At 39.2% G+C, this 16,171-nt stretch overlaps 1 protein-coding gene across 1 annotated transcript in view; it reads left to right on the top strand.

The window, feature by feature from the left end:
• LOC146373704 (uncharacterized) overlaps positions 1 to 16,171 on the top strand; it is a 61,436-nt gene that overhangs the window by 26,408 nt on the left and 18,857 nt on the right. The window contains exon 3 of the mRNA XM_084950747.1: positions 12,429 to 12,492. Coding sequence (XP_084806873.1) covers positions 12,429 to 12,492 — 64 coding nt within the window. The remainder of the gene's footprint in view (positions 1 to 12,428; positions 12,493 to 16,171) is intronic.

The raw sequence follows: 16,171 nt of genomic DNA, 5'->3' as shown, positions 1-16,171 counted from the left end.
CACATGGCTAAATCAGACAGCACTTCACTGTACAGATGGATAATGACCCAAAGCGTATTTCAAACGCAAAAGAGTTTCTCGAGGCAACGAAATTGGATAGTTTTAAGTTATTAAATACAAACCTGAAGGCAGAGAGACCTACAAACAAGCAGCAGCTGAAGGGAGCTTTAATAAAGATCTCAAGCGATGAAACCACATGTAGTGATGTGGATTCTACACTTCAGGTTTGTATGTTTGTAAAACTCTTAAACAGTCAATGCAATGCTTTTGTTAGACACTTTAAATTAAAGCTGAAAGTCTGCACTTCAGTCACAGCTTGACTGTTTGATTTGAAACCGACTGTGGTGTACCGAGGAAAAACCACAAAGAAAAGTGTCAGTGTCCAATAAAACCTAACTGTGGACCTAACTGTATGTGTCCACTGTGACACAGACAATACTGACAGAGGGTGGTTTAATTTAAGCAAAGATAACTGACCTGGTTTTTATTAAGAAAATGACTTGACAGTAGATAAAAAATGGATAAATAAAAAAAGAGTCACTGTTACTTTTGATGCTCAAAGTAAATTCAGCCAATAACACTTTTGAGCTTTTATATTGTTTTCACTTGTGATTTTTTGCAAAGTGAAGGATCTGAGGACTCTGTCCCCCGCAGGAGGGCAAAGAGTTCGATGGAAGACTAGGTGGAGACGATGGGGTGGAGACGAGGGCAGCACTGGTGGACACATGGAAAAGAAGTGAGGGCAAAGAGGGGAAGATAAAGTCTGAAGCTAATTATATCCACAATGGAAGAAAAACAGGAGAGACGTCGAGAATGTGAGAGCAGAGACGTGTAATTATAGAGACGGGGTCATGAGAGCAGGGTGGGGTGGACCGCTTCACTCTGGGGGTCTAATTCCTCGTCTCATACTGTGTGTTTGTGTTTTCGTGTGTGTGCTCGTGTGTGTGTGTCTTTTCCACCTGAGGGCAGGGAGACGGTCGGCACTGGATAATATCCACAGAGACTTTTAAAATTCACAAATTAGCCACCGTGCTGTCACATCTCCCGCTCTCCTGTGCGCTCATTGATCCGAACACAGTGATGTCTTTTCTTTGTTGTTCAAGTCAAGAATCAATCGATAACACCGATAATCATATTTGACAGGAGGCTTAGTCTTCGACCGTCGTGTCTGTCGGGAGCTTGAGTGGTCAGATAACGTTTTATTTTACACTTCATTTAAGCGGGCGCAGCTCTGAAGCACTGACCCCTTCCAGGTTTTGACCTTTTGTTGTAGCCTCTAACAGGAATAACATGTTTGTCACATCTACTGTATGCGCTTTATCATTATGCAAACATGGAGCTGTGCTGCTGGAATAGTAATGGCATTGTTACTGTGGTTACCACCACTACTAATATATAGTGGAGGTGAGCTGACGGCCATCTAATCAAGCTTGTGCACTACTGCTGTCATGACAACCGTTAGCATGTTCATGTGTGAGAGTCAATAATTACTGGAGCTTGTGATGGGGCGAAGCAGCACATGTTGAAAGGCAGATTCTAAATATTAAAAGTTGTTTGAAACATTGAACAATTTCCTCCTGCAAATGTTTAATTATTAGTGAGTCTCATTATTTTGTGTCTGTTTTAATGTGCTTTCAGACTTAGGCTCATTTGTTTAATTGCTGCATGCTGGCTTTACTTGAAATTTATGAGGTTGGACATGAGGAAAATATTAATATGTTGTGCTTTATTATATTACGGTCCTCTATTTTTTTTGGAAATAATTAAAGAAGGCAGCAAAAGATGATCAAATGGGTCAAATAATATAAATAATGTTGGAATCTAAATCATTAAAACACACCGTTAAAACATATATATTTTACATTTTAATATTTTCCTCTAAACTATAACAGAAACGTTTTTACTTTTCTCCTTAATAATAAATTGAAATCAGCTTCTCACTCTCTGGACATGCTGCATGCACAAGGATGTTCATCTATTATTATGCATGCTCATATGGAAAAAAAATGCTAATATGGTAAACAAATGGAAATATTGCAGGATAACAATGATATCTGTATAAATTATTAGATATTTGGCAATTTACAAATATATAGGAAAGCTAACATGTTGATGGGCTAAAGCAGCAGAAGACCACATTGAGTCCCTCACCCATCAGCTGAGAACAAGAGACTAAAGGTTCAATTTACACACGGGCTCACTATTTAGTATAACAATAAAAGATTGGAAAGTATTGCCAAGTGATGAAGAGTCTCAATTTCTCCTGCAACAGTCAGATTGAGGTGTCAGAATTTCGCCTGAATGACATGAAAATATGGATGCACCCTGCCTCGTGTCAGCAGTTTAGACTGCGGGTGATGTAATGGCATGGGGGGATATTTTTGGCACACTTTGGGCCTCTTAGGGCGTTTTTACACCTGTAGTTTGTTTACTGTGGTCTGAATCAGTTGATAAGTTTGCAAACTTGTAGCTATTGCTTGTGATATGGTTTGCATATACCAGATATTTTTCTGGGTATTGTCGCTGCCCATGTTAATCCCTTTATAACTACATGGAGGCAGCCAATCGTCTGCTGGTTGCCTCTGTGAGGAAAAGGCAACATGTGACAAAGCTCAAATAATCTCAAACTGGGGTCTTGAGCATGACAATCAGTTCACTGCACTCAAATGGCCCTCACAGTAACCAAATCTCAATCCAATAGAGCTTTGAGATGTGGTAGAACTGGAGATTTACATCGTGGATGTGCAGCCAATAAATGTGCAGCATCTGTGTGATGCTGTCACATCAATATGGACCAAAATCCCTGAGGAATATTTTCAGCACCTTGTTGAATCTATGAGATGAATAATTAAGGCCGATCTAAAGGCAACAGGGGGTCTAACCCAATACTAGCAAAGTGTACCTAATGAAGTGACTTTACGATATCATAGTCAGACTTAACTTTACGGGGTCTGGCTTTTATCGTTATTTCTAAATAATCCCCACCTATGCTTCCTGGAAATAACTATGCGTTGTCTCTAATTAAACAGAAAAGTGACTGTTTTAATTGGTATCCCTCTACTTAATTAATTCTTGTTAATTACATGCAGAACCAGTCATGGTAAACATGAAAAGATGTGAAATTGTAATAAATCTGTCTGCAGGCAAACAAACTAAACTAGCTTCCTTTTAAATTAAGTGAAATTAAGCAGAAATGTCCACAAAATTTGAAAAAGAACATCGTAAATAACACTCATTAACATGCCACTAATGTTATGTGAAAATGAGTAGCTGCTTCATTGAGTTACCCTGTTTTTTTTTTTTCTGTGATTAAACAGAAAAGCTGAGTATGCTGTGATGAAGTGAAAAAGTGCCGAGCAAAATTAAATGGAAATGTACACGAATGTTTATTTCACTTGAAAAATGTGATTTATTATGGTAAGTGGAGGAGTTGGTGCATTTCAGTCAGACTGCACTGAATTCTTTTATCTTTCAGTCCACTATCTTTTCATTCAACACTTTTTTTTACAATTTGAAAATATGAATAAATAAATCATATGCAAAGTAAATGTATACACGTGAATATTTATGTGAATTAAAACCAACTTTTTTCAGGAAAAACCTTATTAGAAACTCAACAAGCGAAAATAACAGCCTGCCATCCAGCAACTGTTTCTTTTCATGCTGCTGACCCAAAAAATAAAGACTGTTTTTTGGTGTGTTTTTGTAGAAAAAAATCACAAAAACCTGTTTGTTGTCGAAAATGATAAATGACATGACATTTTATCTGCAACAATGCCGAATGATTTCAGGAGACAAATGAAAACACAGTATGTCGGAAAATAACATTGTCTTCCACAATGTGTGTCAGAACTGCGTGTGCATGTACGCTGGCATGAGTGTGTTCGTGTGTGTGTGTGTGTGTGTGTGTCAGCTCTGAGGGGAAATTCCTCTCTCAGGGCTGGGAGTTTTTCCTGTCGTAGAGCTGTGTTTGTACAGCCTGGCTTTGTCGGGATATCCTATCCTGCCCATGTCTGAGAGAAAGAGAGGGAGGGAGGGATGGAGGGAGGGATGAAGGGGGCACTGATAAGGGCGAGGGAGGATGAGAGGTGTGGAGAGTCAGGACGAGAAGCTGGAGGGAACAAATAAAAAGTGGAGCAGTGAAATGGACAGCTAAGGATGGCAAACATTTTTAAACCTTTATTTAATAGAATTTGTCATGCATTGACGTAACATAGTCCACTTTAATCCTCAGCTTTCCGGTGTGAGGCTGCAGGCGAAGGGACTGTGCGAGACGACCAGACAGCCTGCAGCCTGAGGGAAGGGCCGATCTATCATCCAGACTAATTCTGCTGTTTTGATGTTGTCTTGCTTTTGGGAAACCCCGGTTCTCTCCAGCTATGCTAGACTCAAACATTTGGACATGTGACAATCAGAAAGAACATGCAGAGATACCAGGCTCAGATGTTTCAGAGAGGCTCGGTACAGTGAGTGGAAGACGGGAAGTGGTTTGGATAGAGGGACAGGGAAATAGGAGCAATTCCTTAGATGGACTGAATGTAGAGGAAATCGAATATCTCCCATCTGTTCACAGGAAAACACACTGAACCACAGTTTAAGCCTGCACTGAGACTTATAGACAAAATCTTTGTCTGTCTTGTTCCGATTATATTTAGGGAGGATGAGCTAAAATGAAATCCGAGATCCTACCAGGGGATGCAATAAACTGCAAATCACAGAAATCTGACTTTTATCTCAACAGCTGATTATTTCTTTCAAAGAGAGATAAAGGTCATTTTAGGATATAAAACTGGAGTCAAACTAAGAAGGGAGACCGGCTATTTCTCAGGCACAGAAATTTGTAAAAAGAAATGGTACTGATATTAAATTTAGGTGAGTTATGTCAAGGAGAAATATATATGAGAAGAAAAAAATGTCTTTAATTTTTCTTTCCTTCTCGGTACACAGCATAAAATAGACAGAGGGAACAAGACCTGGAAGTCAAGAAAATTGTACATATTTTAATTAGTCTAAATGCCTCCAATGTATTTCATTATTGGCTGGGGAAGGACATTGTTAGTTTAGACAAAGCAACACTGACAGAATAAAAGATGAATGTAGCCATGGCGACATCACCCCGTGGTTTGTGAAATCCTGTTTTGAAGACTCCTAATGAGAATTTTCATCATTGCAAGTCTTGGCCAATGAACATACCCCAGACAATCCTTCATTCGAAACTTAGATTGACAAAAATTTATATAATTGGCTTAACAATATGATAACAAATGAGTAACTGAGACCATAAATTTAATAGTATTCAATTCTCTGTACAGAGAGTACCATTTCCCCATAAACTTCTATTCTAACTTAGTGAACAACTTAATATTATGTGGGAAACTTGCCACAATTAATTGTCAGGAGTAAGAACTGCAAAACAGGAGTGTTTGCAGTTGTTAAAGGAAAGACACTGTAATTTTGTTGTGCATACAATGACAATAAACGATTTCAACTTCAAAATAACACAGGGTAACAGAGGCTAACAGTAGCTAACATCGACAAAAACAGCAGAATACAGATTTATTGCTATGCTAAACTCCAACAGCACGAGTAATGATGGGAAGCCAATACATTGTTAGCTAAAGCTAAGTAAGTTAGAATGCTTTACATATGATATCAAGTCAAAACTCTTTTGAGTCAGATATATATATTTGAGGTAATCTTGCCTTTAGGACTTTCTGCCCTGCTTATTTTTGCTAATTACCTAGCTTTTAGCTCCTTTCTATAAAATAATCGTTTACATACTCACCTTATTAGCTGAAGATCACCAGTTTGATCTCAGGAGGAGACATAAAAAGCCAAAGTCCTATATAGTAATATTTAGTTTTTGTAAAGTTAAATTAAGTTTAGGAGTTGACAAGGACAAGGACTAATGAGAAGGACTCTTATAATAAACAGGATGACATAGGGAAGGCAAGACTAATAAATTAAACTACAAGTAATCTAATAAAATTAATTTTAAGTACTAACAGAAGCTAGAATAATAAAATTATATATATATATATATATATATATATATATATATATATATATATATATATATATATTTTTTTTTTTTTTTTTTTTTTTTTAAACTCAAATTAAATATGGACATACAGATATCAAGGTGAAGCTAAATAAAATCGGAAAACTATAATCAGTAACCTAACTGAGTCACGGGTACAAAAAAACGACCCAACATCAAAATAATTTATAGAAACAAGGAAAACCAAAGAACTCCCATAACAAACCCAAAAACCATTACAGTCAGGCATGTTTCACAAACAGAGACATCAGCATATTTTATTTAAGACTATTACTATTAGAAAAACACAAAGGAGTTAAGCACATGATCCAGGCTGACAGAAGCACAGCTGCTACATACAAAAAGAAGTATGTGAATGTGTGTGAGAGAGAGTGAGCGAGGAAAAGTGCAGCACAAATTCAAACTGGCAAGTGTGATGACGTACATGCAAATTTCAGATCAACAACAGCAACAGGTCAGTAAGTTCAAGGCTCGTGTGCTCTGTTTTAGGATTGCTGCAAAAAAACTTTAAATCATTTTACAGGTAAAATCAGTCATTTTTTGAGGGTTTTTTAAAATAGAAAAAACTGTTTTGTACTAATAAATATATGTGGATTAATATATCATTACATCTTCCAACTAACTGTTAAATAACCTTTAACGCTAAACAATATCCATCTAATGTTAAGATTTCATACTTTCTATCTGATAAGCAGTTTGACAATACTAGATCCACTTCAAATAAAGTTTTACTAATGCCTCCTTATAGCAGCAAAGAGAGGCTAACAGAGACTAACAGAGGCTAACAGCAGCTACAAAGAAGCTAATAGTGACAAAAACCGTCGCTAACAGCAGTAAAAACAGCCCCTAACAGAGGCTAACAGAGAATCAAACAGGAGTGCTCAACAACTCACTTCAGTATCCCTGTCATTGGACAGAAATAAGCATCACTGACTTGTACTGGAATTCTTTCACATAGTTTTACAGCCTTCTCCAGAGTAAAGACATGGATATTTATAGATAAGGTTAACAGCGGAGTGACAGTCTACACTCTCCGATGAATGATGGCCAAAGTTATTTGTCCTACAGTGACCACCGTAGCTAGGATTACGCTCTCTATTTGGGAAGGTTAAAATCTAGTACTGTGATTTTACCGCCTGTAATTTTAAAATCGTTAAGCTCTCTTACTGTTGTGAGAGCAGATGACTCATTCAGGAATGGTGTCATTATTTTCCAAATGCCTAATTTCATGTGTTTTGAGTCATTCCTATCAACTGTCCACATCTCAAAAGCCTGAGAATCTCTGATTTTTCTGAGAAAATTCCAGGGTGATGATATAAATGGTAAATGGCCTGTATTTATATAGCACTTTGCTAGTCCCTAAGGACCTTCCGATTACAAGGCAAACTCCCTACTCTTGAGCCACGATCGCCCCATATACATCTTAACAGGAAAACTGAAATTTTAGCACTCTACTGTTATTAGTTTGTTTATAAAACCTATGCTCTTGTGGTAAAGTCAGGTGCCTTTTCAAGCTTTTCTTAAACAGAATTTTCTCTAGAGTCATTTTCAAATAGATATGTGTAGCCGAAGTTCAGCATCAAATAATGTGAGCATGAATTAGCTTGAAACAAAAGTAGTGGGTTAAAGCTTGTATCACAGATTTCCATATATGAGGTGTACATTATACTGCAACACTACAGTATAGTGTCACATCAGATGACTGGTCTTAAAGACAGTGTGTGTGTGTGTGTGTGTGTGTGTGTGTTTATATAAGTTTATTGTGATATTCCAAAGAAATCACACCATCATGAGCAAAACTTTTTTTAATAGCAAACAAATAATGGTAGAGCTAAAATCTGGCAGTTTTTCTGTTAAGACGTGCATCATCACCCTGGAATTTTCTCAGGGAAATCAGAAATGGTCGCGCTAGCTTGTGCGATGTAGGCAAGACAAGAATCACCAAGAAGTGAATCACCTTCATAACACTGAAAAAAAAAGCTGTTTGCTTGGTTCCTTATCTTGCTTCTTTATCTTGTTAACCTGATATGCTTATATGCATTTTATCATCATCATAAATATACAGCTTTTCCTGAAGACTCCAGGAGGTTGATTTGAAAAGTCACTTGTAGGTCCTAACATGAGGCTTCTTTGTTTAGCTGTGGGTTTCTTTGGTGTTGTTGTCGTTGTTTGTGGATTTTTTTGCTTGATTGATTTCGCCTGTGTTACATCATAAACATGTTATATCATATATAAATCATATAAATCATGGTAATGTTGGTCTCAGGACAACAGACACTTTGAAATGGAACATGTTTTTCTTTTCCTGTTTCTAAACACACACACACACACATCTTGTCCATTTGCCAGTTCCTGCTATCATCACTTTGGTCATTATCACCACAGGCCGCACAAACATTATATTAAAAGGTTGTTTGTGTAGGGATAAAATAAAAATATCACTTTTGTTTGTGTTGTTTGTGTTTTTGTTTTTTTTTTTGTTGGGGTAGGAGGTTACTTTTCTCGATCCTGGCCCCTAACAGCTTTGGTCTTTGCGACATCTTCACCAGGTTTCTGTGGCGTGACTGTGCATGTTTTGGAAAGACAGTTAGGAAGTTTATATTGCTGTGATAATATGAATCCCTACGGACACAATTGTTTTAGCTGTTGTGACTTTAACTTGGCAACCATGGTTAGTTTGACCCTTGCTGGCTGCCATACAGGACAACAGACCTCAGTGCAGATACACCCTTCCTTTATCAGAGCCTGGATTATAAGTTTAGATGCATGCAACTGTGGGAGGTGAGGGTGTGTGCTTTGCAGGCAAGTGAATAAGTTTTAGTCATAGCGTTGGAGTGAGAGTGTTGGCAAAAAAAAGTGCATGGAAGGAAGGGTGAGGGAGGAGGGAGGGTGATTGTAAAGATGATAAGGCTGAGGGGGTGTGTGAAAACGCTACCAGTGCATTTTATAGGAGTGGACAGTTCATCACAGTTGTCTTCCTAGTCTCAAAGCTCCAACTCCAGCATCTTTTTTTTTTTTATCAAACTGCTGCTGCAAAGATGTGTCAATCTTATCTTCTGGGCAGTGCTGAAGAGCAACCGAGTGCATTTGCTCAGTTTCACTTGAATATTAAGTTTTGAGGTAGTTCATTAGCTTCATGCTGCCATAATTGATCTTTATGTAGGCTATAATTTGTTTTGTTTTTTTAAATAAAATAAATAAAAATAATTACTATAACCTGCAAAGGGTGACCAAAAGATTGTGTGAAAATTACTTAAAATCACCCACAACAGTTCAAAACCAAAACAAAAGTATTCACCACTTTGAAAAAATGAAAATAGTGTTTCTATACAAAGACTGAAGCACAAATTCCTTGGACAGGCTGCACCACATAGGAAGCCACATTAATTTTTTTTTTTGTTGTTGTTTTTTCAAATAAGTTCAAGAAGATGTACCTGTTTGTAAACATTATTGTGCTGTAAAGTTGGACTTTTTAACATCAGAGTCAATGGGGACTGATGCACTTTTGGCACCTGCCTCCAGTGGCCAATAACAGAACTGCAGTTTTTGGCACTTCCTGGCTGGCTTCATTTTTCAGTCCTGTAGGTTGCTGCTTTGATAGTAGTTTGTTCCACACAGAGTGTGACCACAAAAACACGCATGCCCATAAAGTGCAAACAATACTTGTTACCATATACAGAAAATGTGTCTATTTTAAATCCCAAAGAGATTCCATCCAAGCTGTAGTACCCAGAGTGTGCCTGTGCAGGCAGGGAGAGAACATACAAACTCCACACAGAGAGGCTTCAGATAGATTGAGGATTTGAACCCAGGACCTTCTTACTGTACTGTGCTAACCACTGTGATAGAATTGACTACACTATTTAAACAGGGAAAGAAAACATGACTTTGTTTTTTCCTTTTATTCAAACTGAATGAGATAAAGGAAGCATTTTCATCGGTTTCAGCTCTTCTGTTTTAGCCATCATAGCAGAATAAACCCGTCTCACCTTTACAGCTACAGCAAGAAAGGCAAAAGCCCCCTTATAGGTGATTAACACAACTGGCCCAGAAAGGACTGACATAAAGCACGGTCCTCTGAACAGACATATAACAAACAATAACCAGATGTATTTAATAAATGCGTTTTCCCTGTGCAGCTGTGAGTTATAAGATAGCTCCCTGAACTGGCACTCTGTCACTGAAACCCCGTAATATAAATGAATTTAAATGATTGTCGCTGGAGCCTTGGCTCTTACACATTGCTGGCTCGGTATAAACACTCCAATAATGTCATATAAAAACACATAATAACATAATAAGAGAAATTTTGCTGTGGAATGGATACTTTTATTGTTAATATTTTAAGCACCATTTGCTGATAAAACTGTGTGTGTGTGTGCAGGATATCTAGTTGTGGAAAAAGTACACAACTGTAACGGTATTTCACTTAAACTGAGGATGTGATTCATTCTTCCAGCACAGATCTTTTATGGAATTAATTTCATAAAAATTCATCTCAAGATCCAACAGTGTAGCTGTAATTCATGAATACCAAACATTGCTTCAGGTGAGAGTTTTAAGCCAAAGCCTAATGAGTCCAGCTGGTCCATCTGTGGGTTACCCACTATCTCCCAGGCTTAATGAACTGCCCGTGAGACCTCTGCAGCCCAGCACATCTCATTAGCGCCACGACATCCAAGTATAGTGTGTGGGAGTTCGCCCACTTACTCAACTACCATTTCTTATCATATCACATCAGTTCTTTTGTCTTCTCCTTTAATCATCTCTCTTGTATCATCATCCGTTTGGTTTCACCTCCCTCTGACCTTTCTTCCATCTTCCTCCGGGCGTATATCTGAATCAGAGAAACTCCAGGACGCCTACAAATTATAATTATTCTACCACAGTGGCGTTTTTCCCCTGCTGTACCTTTCCGTGCCCTTTTCTTTACATATCCCCCAAGTAATTATCCTCCCTTCCCCTTTTCTCTGTCCTTTTCTCCTTCTGTACCATCATTTGGTTCACCTTTTCCTCCCCTCGTCCTCATCAGTTGGGGTACAAACACACTGGATGCTCTTTCTCTTGAAGCAAATTCCTGACTCAGTGCTTTCCGCTGCACAATTTTCGCTCCCCTAACATTTTGCGCCTTCATCGCAACCCTTCATCTTCTCCTCTGCTCTTCAAATGTGCCTCTTTCTGCCTCTGATGTTTTTGGGCCGACTTACCGCACTTAACCTCTCCCTCACTCGGTCACCTCCGGTGCCCATCACCTGCTTCCCATCCATTTGTCCTGCAGCACCTCACTTCCCACTCCCCACCCGGGCAGTGCTGTCCCTCAGCAAAGACGTGACCACACATTCATGTAGCCCTTTAGAAGAACCTTACCCACAATGCACATGGTGGAGCGATTTGCATGACAGGCAGTGGTGCATTTCGCAGAGGGAGGGATCGGCCGGTGAATGTACAGAGATAGAGAAACCCATAAAGGGAGCGAGAAGAACTGTAATGTTGGTTTGAATTATTCATAGCTGGTCTATAGGATGAATAAATGCATCAGGAAAGGGGAAGACACAAGGAAGAGCACCTGTTATCTATCCAGAGTGTGATATCTCTGTAAGCCCAAAGTCATGTATGCTCAAGTCCTCTGCTACTGCACTATGAGATAAGAGTATATAGGCTGGCTATGTGTCCACTTAAAGCTCTGAATTTAATTAAAGTGTATTACTAAAGCTAGAAAAAAAGGGTGCACGTAACAGTCATTGAAGCGCCACACTGACTCCACTACATTTATTTGAGTTAAAGCTTTATTTACTATTTTAAATATAAATCTACTAATGAATTGTTACATTCCTATAGATTAAGCTAGCAGCACATAACATTTTTGTTGTGGGCCAGCCTGTGGTACAACATTGGCATTCATGTGTGAGGATTTCACTTTGGGCATATGTACAAGTATGAGGTACTTAACCTCAGGCCAGACACCAGAATGGAGTGAAGGGATCAGTCTCACATGAAGTCAATGACAGTCATTTCATATTCCCCATCAGGTCTTGTTTTTGTAATGAGCGAGTTTGTGCCTGAGGTTGCCAATAATCCTTTCCATTTTTCAGCATTCATAGCCTACTCAGCAAACCCATGTTTACACCGATGCATTTGTTTCTAGGACTGTTTAATCGTGAAAGCTAAATCCTGATGAAGACCAAAATGACACAAATTTCTTGGATTAAATTTGAAATTGAAAACTGTGAGCTAAAACATGTTCGAAAGTCTGAGAAAAGAGCCTGGAAGGAAGGAGAGAACACTTTCTTTGTGTAATTTAATATTTTAAAAAACCCTCTGCATGTCATCCCACTGACTGTGTTGTTTCTGTGTTCTTTTCCCACAGAAGTCGTTCTCACTGGTGTTGGAGGCTCTGGATTATGACAATGACACATCGAGTTCAGTCGAAGGTGTGTTCGCACGTACCTGTGTTCCTTTTTATTCATGTGTAGTCAGGAATGTAAATAAAAGGGGGGCTGAATTAAATAACAATAAACAGAAGGAAAGTTGTGAGGGTGTTATTATTTCCCTCATCCTCACACATGTCATGTTTTGAGGTTTGAAGCTAGAGAGCCTTTGTAAGATATACAGTCATCGCTTAAAACACCATTAAAGTGTTGAAGGTAAGTGACACGTTTAAAAAATGGAGCCGTCTTTACTGCATTTCCAGCTTTATCTTATCAAGAAAAGAGTTACTTGTGAGTTTAAATATTAACAATCAACAGTTTTATAGAGGAAAACAACACGGGTGCTTGTTTATGAGCGTTTGCTGTCTGACATGATGAAACAATGTGAAAATATCCTTTGTGTCTTAATGTCTGTGATCTAATGAGTTTAGTGGGCCTTTTATCCAGACCCTTTAATTTCCTGCTCGTCTCAATGCTGTTCCTCCTCATAATCGGGAAAAGCTCCGTGACAGGGAATGTGAGCGGCATGCTATAAAAAGCAACACACATACACACACAAGCACAGCCAGACAGATGTTTCTGTGCCTTCCTCATTCCTGTCATGCCACAATCCTTCCTTTGAGAGACCACTGCACTGCGGTCTCTCAACCTCGGTGCTACCCAGAAGATGGCTGATAGGATGAGAAACTGGGATTTTCACCTCACATTTCTCTTTCGCCTTCCGTCTCTCCTTCGCTCTGCCCTCCAGCGACGCTCTTACATCTTGTTTGCATTATCTTCCGTTTCCACCTGAGCTCCTGACAGCCCTTACATTGGGCCTAAAGCTGTTCGCTAGGCTGACAGCTTAGCTCAGCCCAAACAGAGGCGTTCGGTAGCAGTCTGAATGGACTTAGCGGGCCGTGCTGCAAATCAGAAAGGATTACCGAGCATAACTGTACCTTCTGAAACGGTTCTTGGAAATACCAAGAAAATGTGATGTGCTATGAGCACAGACGGTGTGACCTTCACAGTTTTCTTCAAATAAAATGTAGCTTAAGTGTTAATGTGCAGGGGCGTACCTTGATCTGTTAAAGGATAATTCCCGTTGGTTACAACTTTGGTCTTTGGCCTTGTTTTTGTTGAGTATACTGACAAGTAACTGTTTAGATAAGGGAACACGATGGTATCACAGCAATGAAATGAGATCAGTCAGACTGTAAAACTTCATACATGCCTGCAGTAGTTCACAGTAAGTAGGTAATGTGCAGCAGGTTTTGGCACCTTTATTTTGTTTTATTTAGTTTCTTTCAGTTGTTTTACATATTCTATCCCGTTTTATGTTTATTTTGAAGGACACAGTCTTTTATTTAACTTTATTGCACAACACAGAAATACAGACCTGATGGAAACACCTGTCACTACAACAGTGAAAATCGAATAAACAGCAAACTGCAGCCTCCTGAGCAATCATCAAGATGAGTAAACGCGCTCTGTAATAACCAATAATTTAATGGAGGCTGGAAATTTTGCGACACCAGGCTGCATCAGCTTTAACTCATAAGTCAGTGACTGAATGTTTACACAAAGTACGATTTAACAACAACATACAGGATAATATACTCAGAAAATAAACATGTCATTAAGTACATAAAGAAAAAATGAAAAGGCCTGCGTTGATCTTTTGGGCCTTGCAGTTCTTGTAACATCTAATTTCTGCAGTGCTGCCATTTCTCCAGATTTCAAAGGGTTTTCTAGTCAACAAAAAATGTATTATTTAATTCTTGAACTGAATTTTCCTGCTCAGAAGTTTTGCAAAAGTGCCTTTGTTACTGCGTTACTGCCACCAGGGCAGTAGCACAGAGAAAACAGTTTCTCACATGCTGTTGGATGTTTTGTGTACGCACCAAACATCAACCTCCGGGGCTTTAAATAAAGCTACAGCCTTCATAACACATGTACAGTGCAGTTTGTTTATAACTCACTAATTAAGGCTTAAAGTTAGGAGCAGGTCTGCTTTAACTGACAGATGGACGCTGACACAGGCTGCTGCTTTTCCCAATTTGCGCTAATTAGTCACTGAACTAGATTTCTTAATCGTGTTTGTGCCTTTAATGAAATAATCTGAGAAAATAACTTGTATAAATCTGCGCTTCACTTTTGGAGAGTCAAATTCCATCCATCCATACATTCGTGCATTTTCTGCCACTGTCTGCCACAAAAAAACCAACATGGCTGCTGTCAAAATCCTAAATTTGGAGCTTTAAAACAGGGCTTCTGTACCAAATGCTTATAGTAACTACGTCCATCCCTTCCCCCTCACAGAACAAAAACCCCACAGGGACATTTGTAACTTTCTCAGCGAAATGTTTCAGTAAATATGAATCATCTTAAAATGTTGTTTTTCCCATGTTCTCCTTCTGCTCCCGTATTCATTGGGTGATTTTGACAACATACTTGCTGCTGTGCCCCCCCGTGTTTCAGCTGTACTGATGTTACAGCCACAAAACTGCGAAAGTGGAATTCAATATTAGAAGCATTATAATCTCGACCACCTTGTCACCAAAATTCAAGACACATGTTTAGACTTAGTCCCCCATCCATGTGAGAATAGTTTCACTGGGAGTTTATACTAGAATGAAAACTGAAAATAAACATAGAAATGTCATGAGAACCCATGCACATCAAATTAAAAAAAAACCTTCAGCTGATCTATTGGCTTCCACAAGGTTATTGATTCAAAATGAAGTCACAGGGCGGTGTTTTCTCTCCTGCAGTGTTTTCTCACCATTGTCAAGGGCAAGCACTTCACGGCTAATACAAGACAGTGGGGGGACAATCTCCAGAGACAAGAAAACTTTTTTTTTTAACTCCCTGCAGATACAATCCCTGTTTCTCTGCTGCTTATGTTTCTATAAAGTGTGATTTCAGAAAGAGCTCAGGGCTTCTTGTTTCAGCTGTTCTGCCATCAATCTTTCTGTCTCTTGCTCTCTCTCCTTTTTTAGGATGCCCATTAGCACCAGCCAGAGAGGCTATTCTTCCTGGGGTCCTCCACACCCCTCACATATTATTGTACCATCTTCTCTAATCACGTTACTGCGAAAATTGGGCTCTGTTACACACCTTCCCTGCTGTGCTGAATGATAATTCGCTTACTTCTGCTTCTTTTCTGGAAGAGAAATGGTGATGATGAAATTAACCTCCGGCCATGCCAGAGTCATAAAATAATGAAAAACCCACAATGCACTGCAGTAGCATAATGAGTGTTTGTGAAACGGGGCCCTCGAGTTTGACTACAGGCGACTGCAGAGGAATCGTGCAGCGGCCGACCTAACAGTCCGCTCAACGTCCGCTCTGTTCCCATCCCACACACACACACACACACACACACACACACACACACACACACTCACCAAGCACTGTGTATCCCTGTTTTCATTCCTTTGGGTCAAACCGCAGTGATCTCATCTCTCCATCAGGCAGTTTGTTATGTGTGTGTCCTAATAGCTGCTTCCCTTCCTCTTTGACTCTGTTTGCCTCTGGCAGAATCTCTCTCTCTCACACACACACATGCACACACTCGCACATTCTGTACACTCAGTCTCTCTTCACTGCTGACATACTTCCAATGAGGCTTCCTGTTCTGTCCTCCTATCATGCAATCTTTGCCTGTATCCTCACTAGCATCTCATAGATACACACATGG

The sequence above is a fragment of the Perissodus microlepis genome, chromosome 14 (assembly GCF_051167445.1).
Source record: "Perissodus microlepis isolate ML-2025 ecotype Zambia chromosome 14, ASM5116744v1, whole genome shotgun sequence".
NCBI lineage: Eukaryota > Metazoa > Chordata > Actinopteri > Cichliformes > Cichlidae > Perissodus > Perissodus microlepis.
The sequence above is the reverse complement of the archived record's forward strand: the minus strand, read 5'-3'. Positions and strand labels throughout refer to the sequence as shown.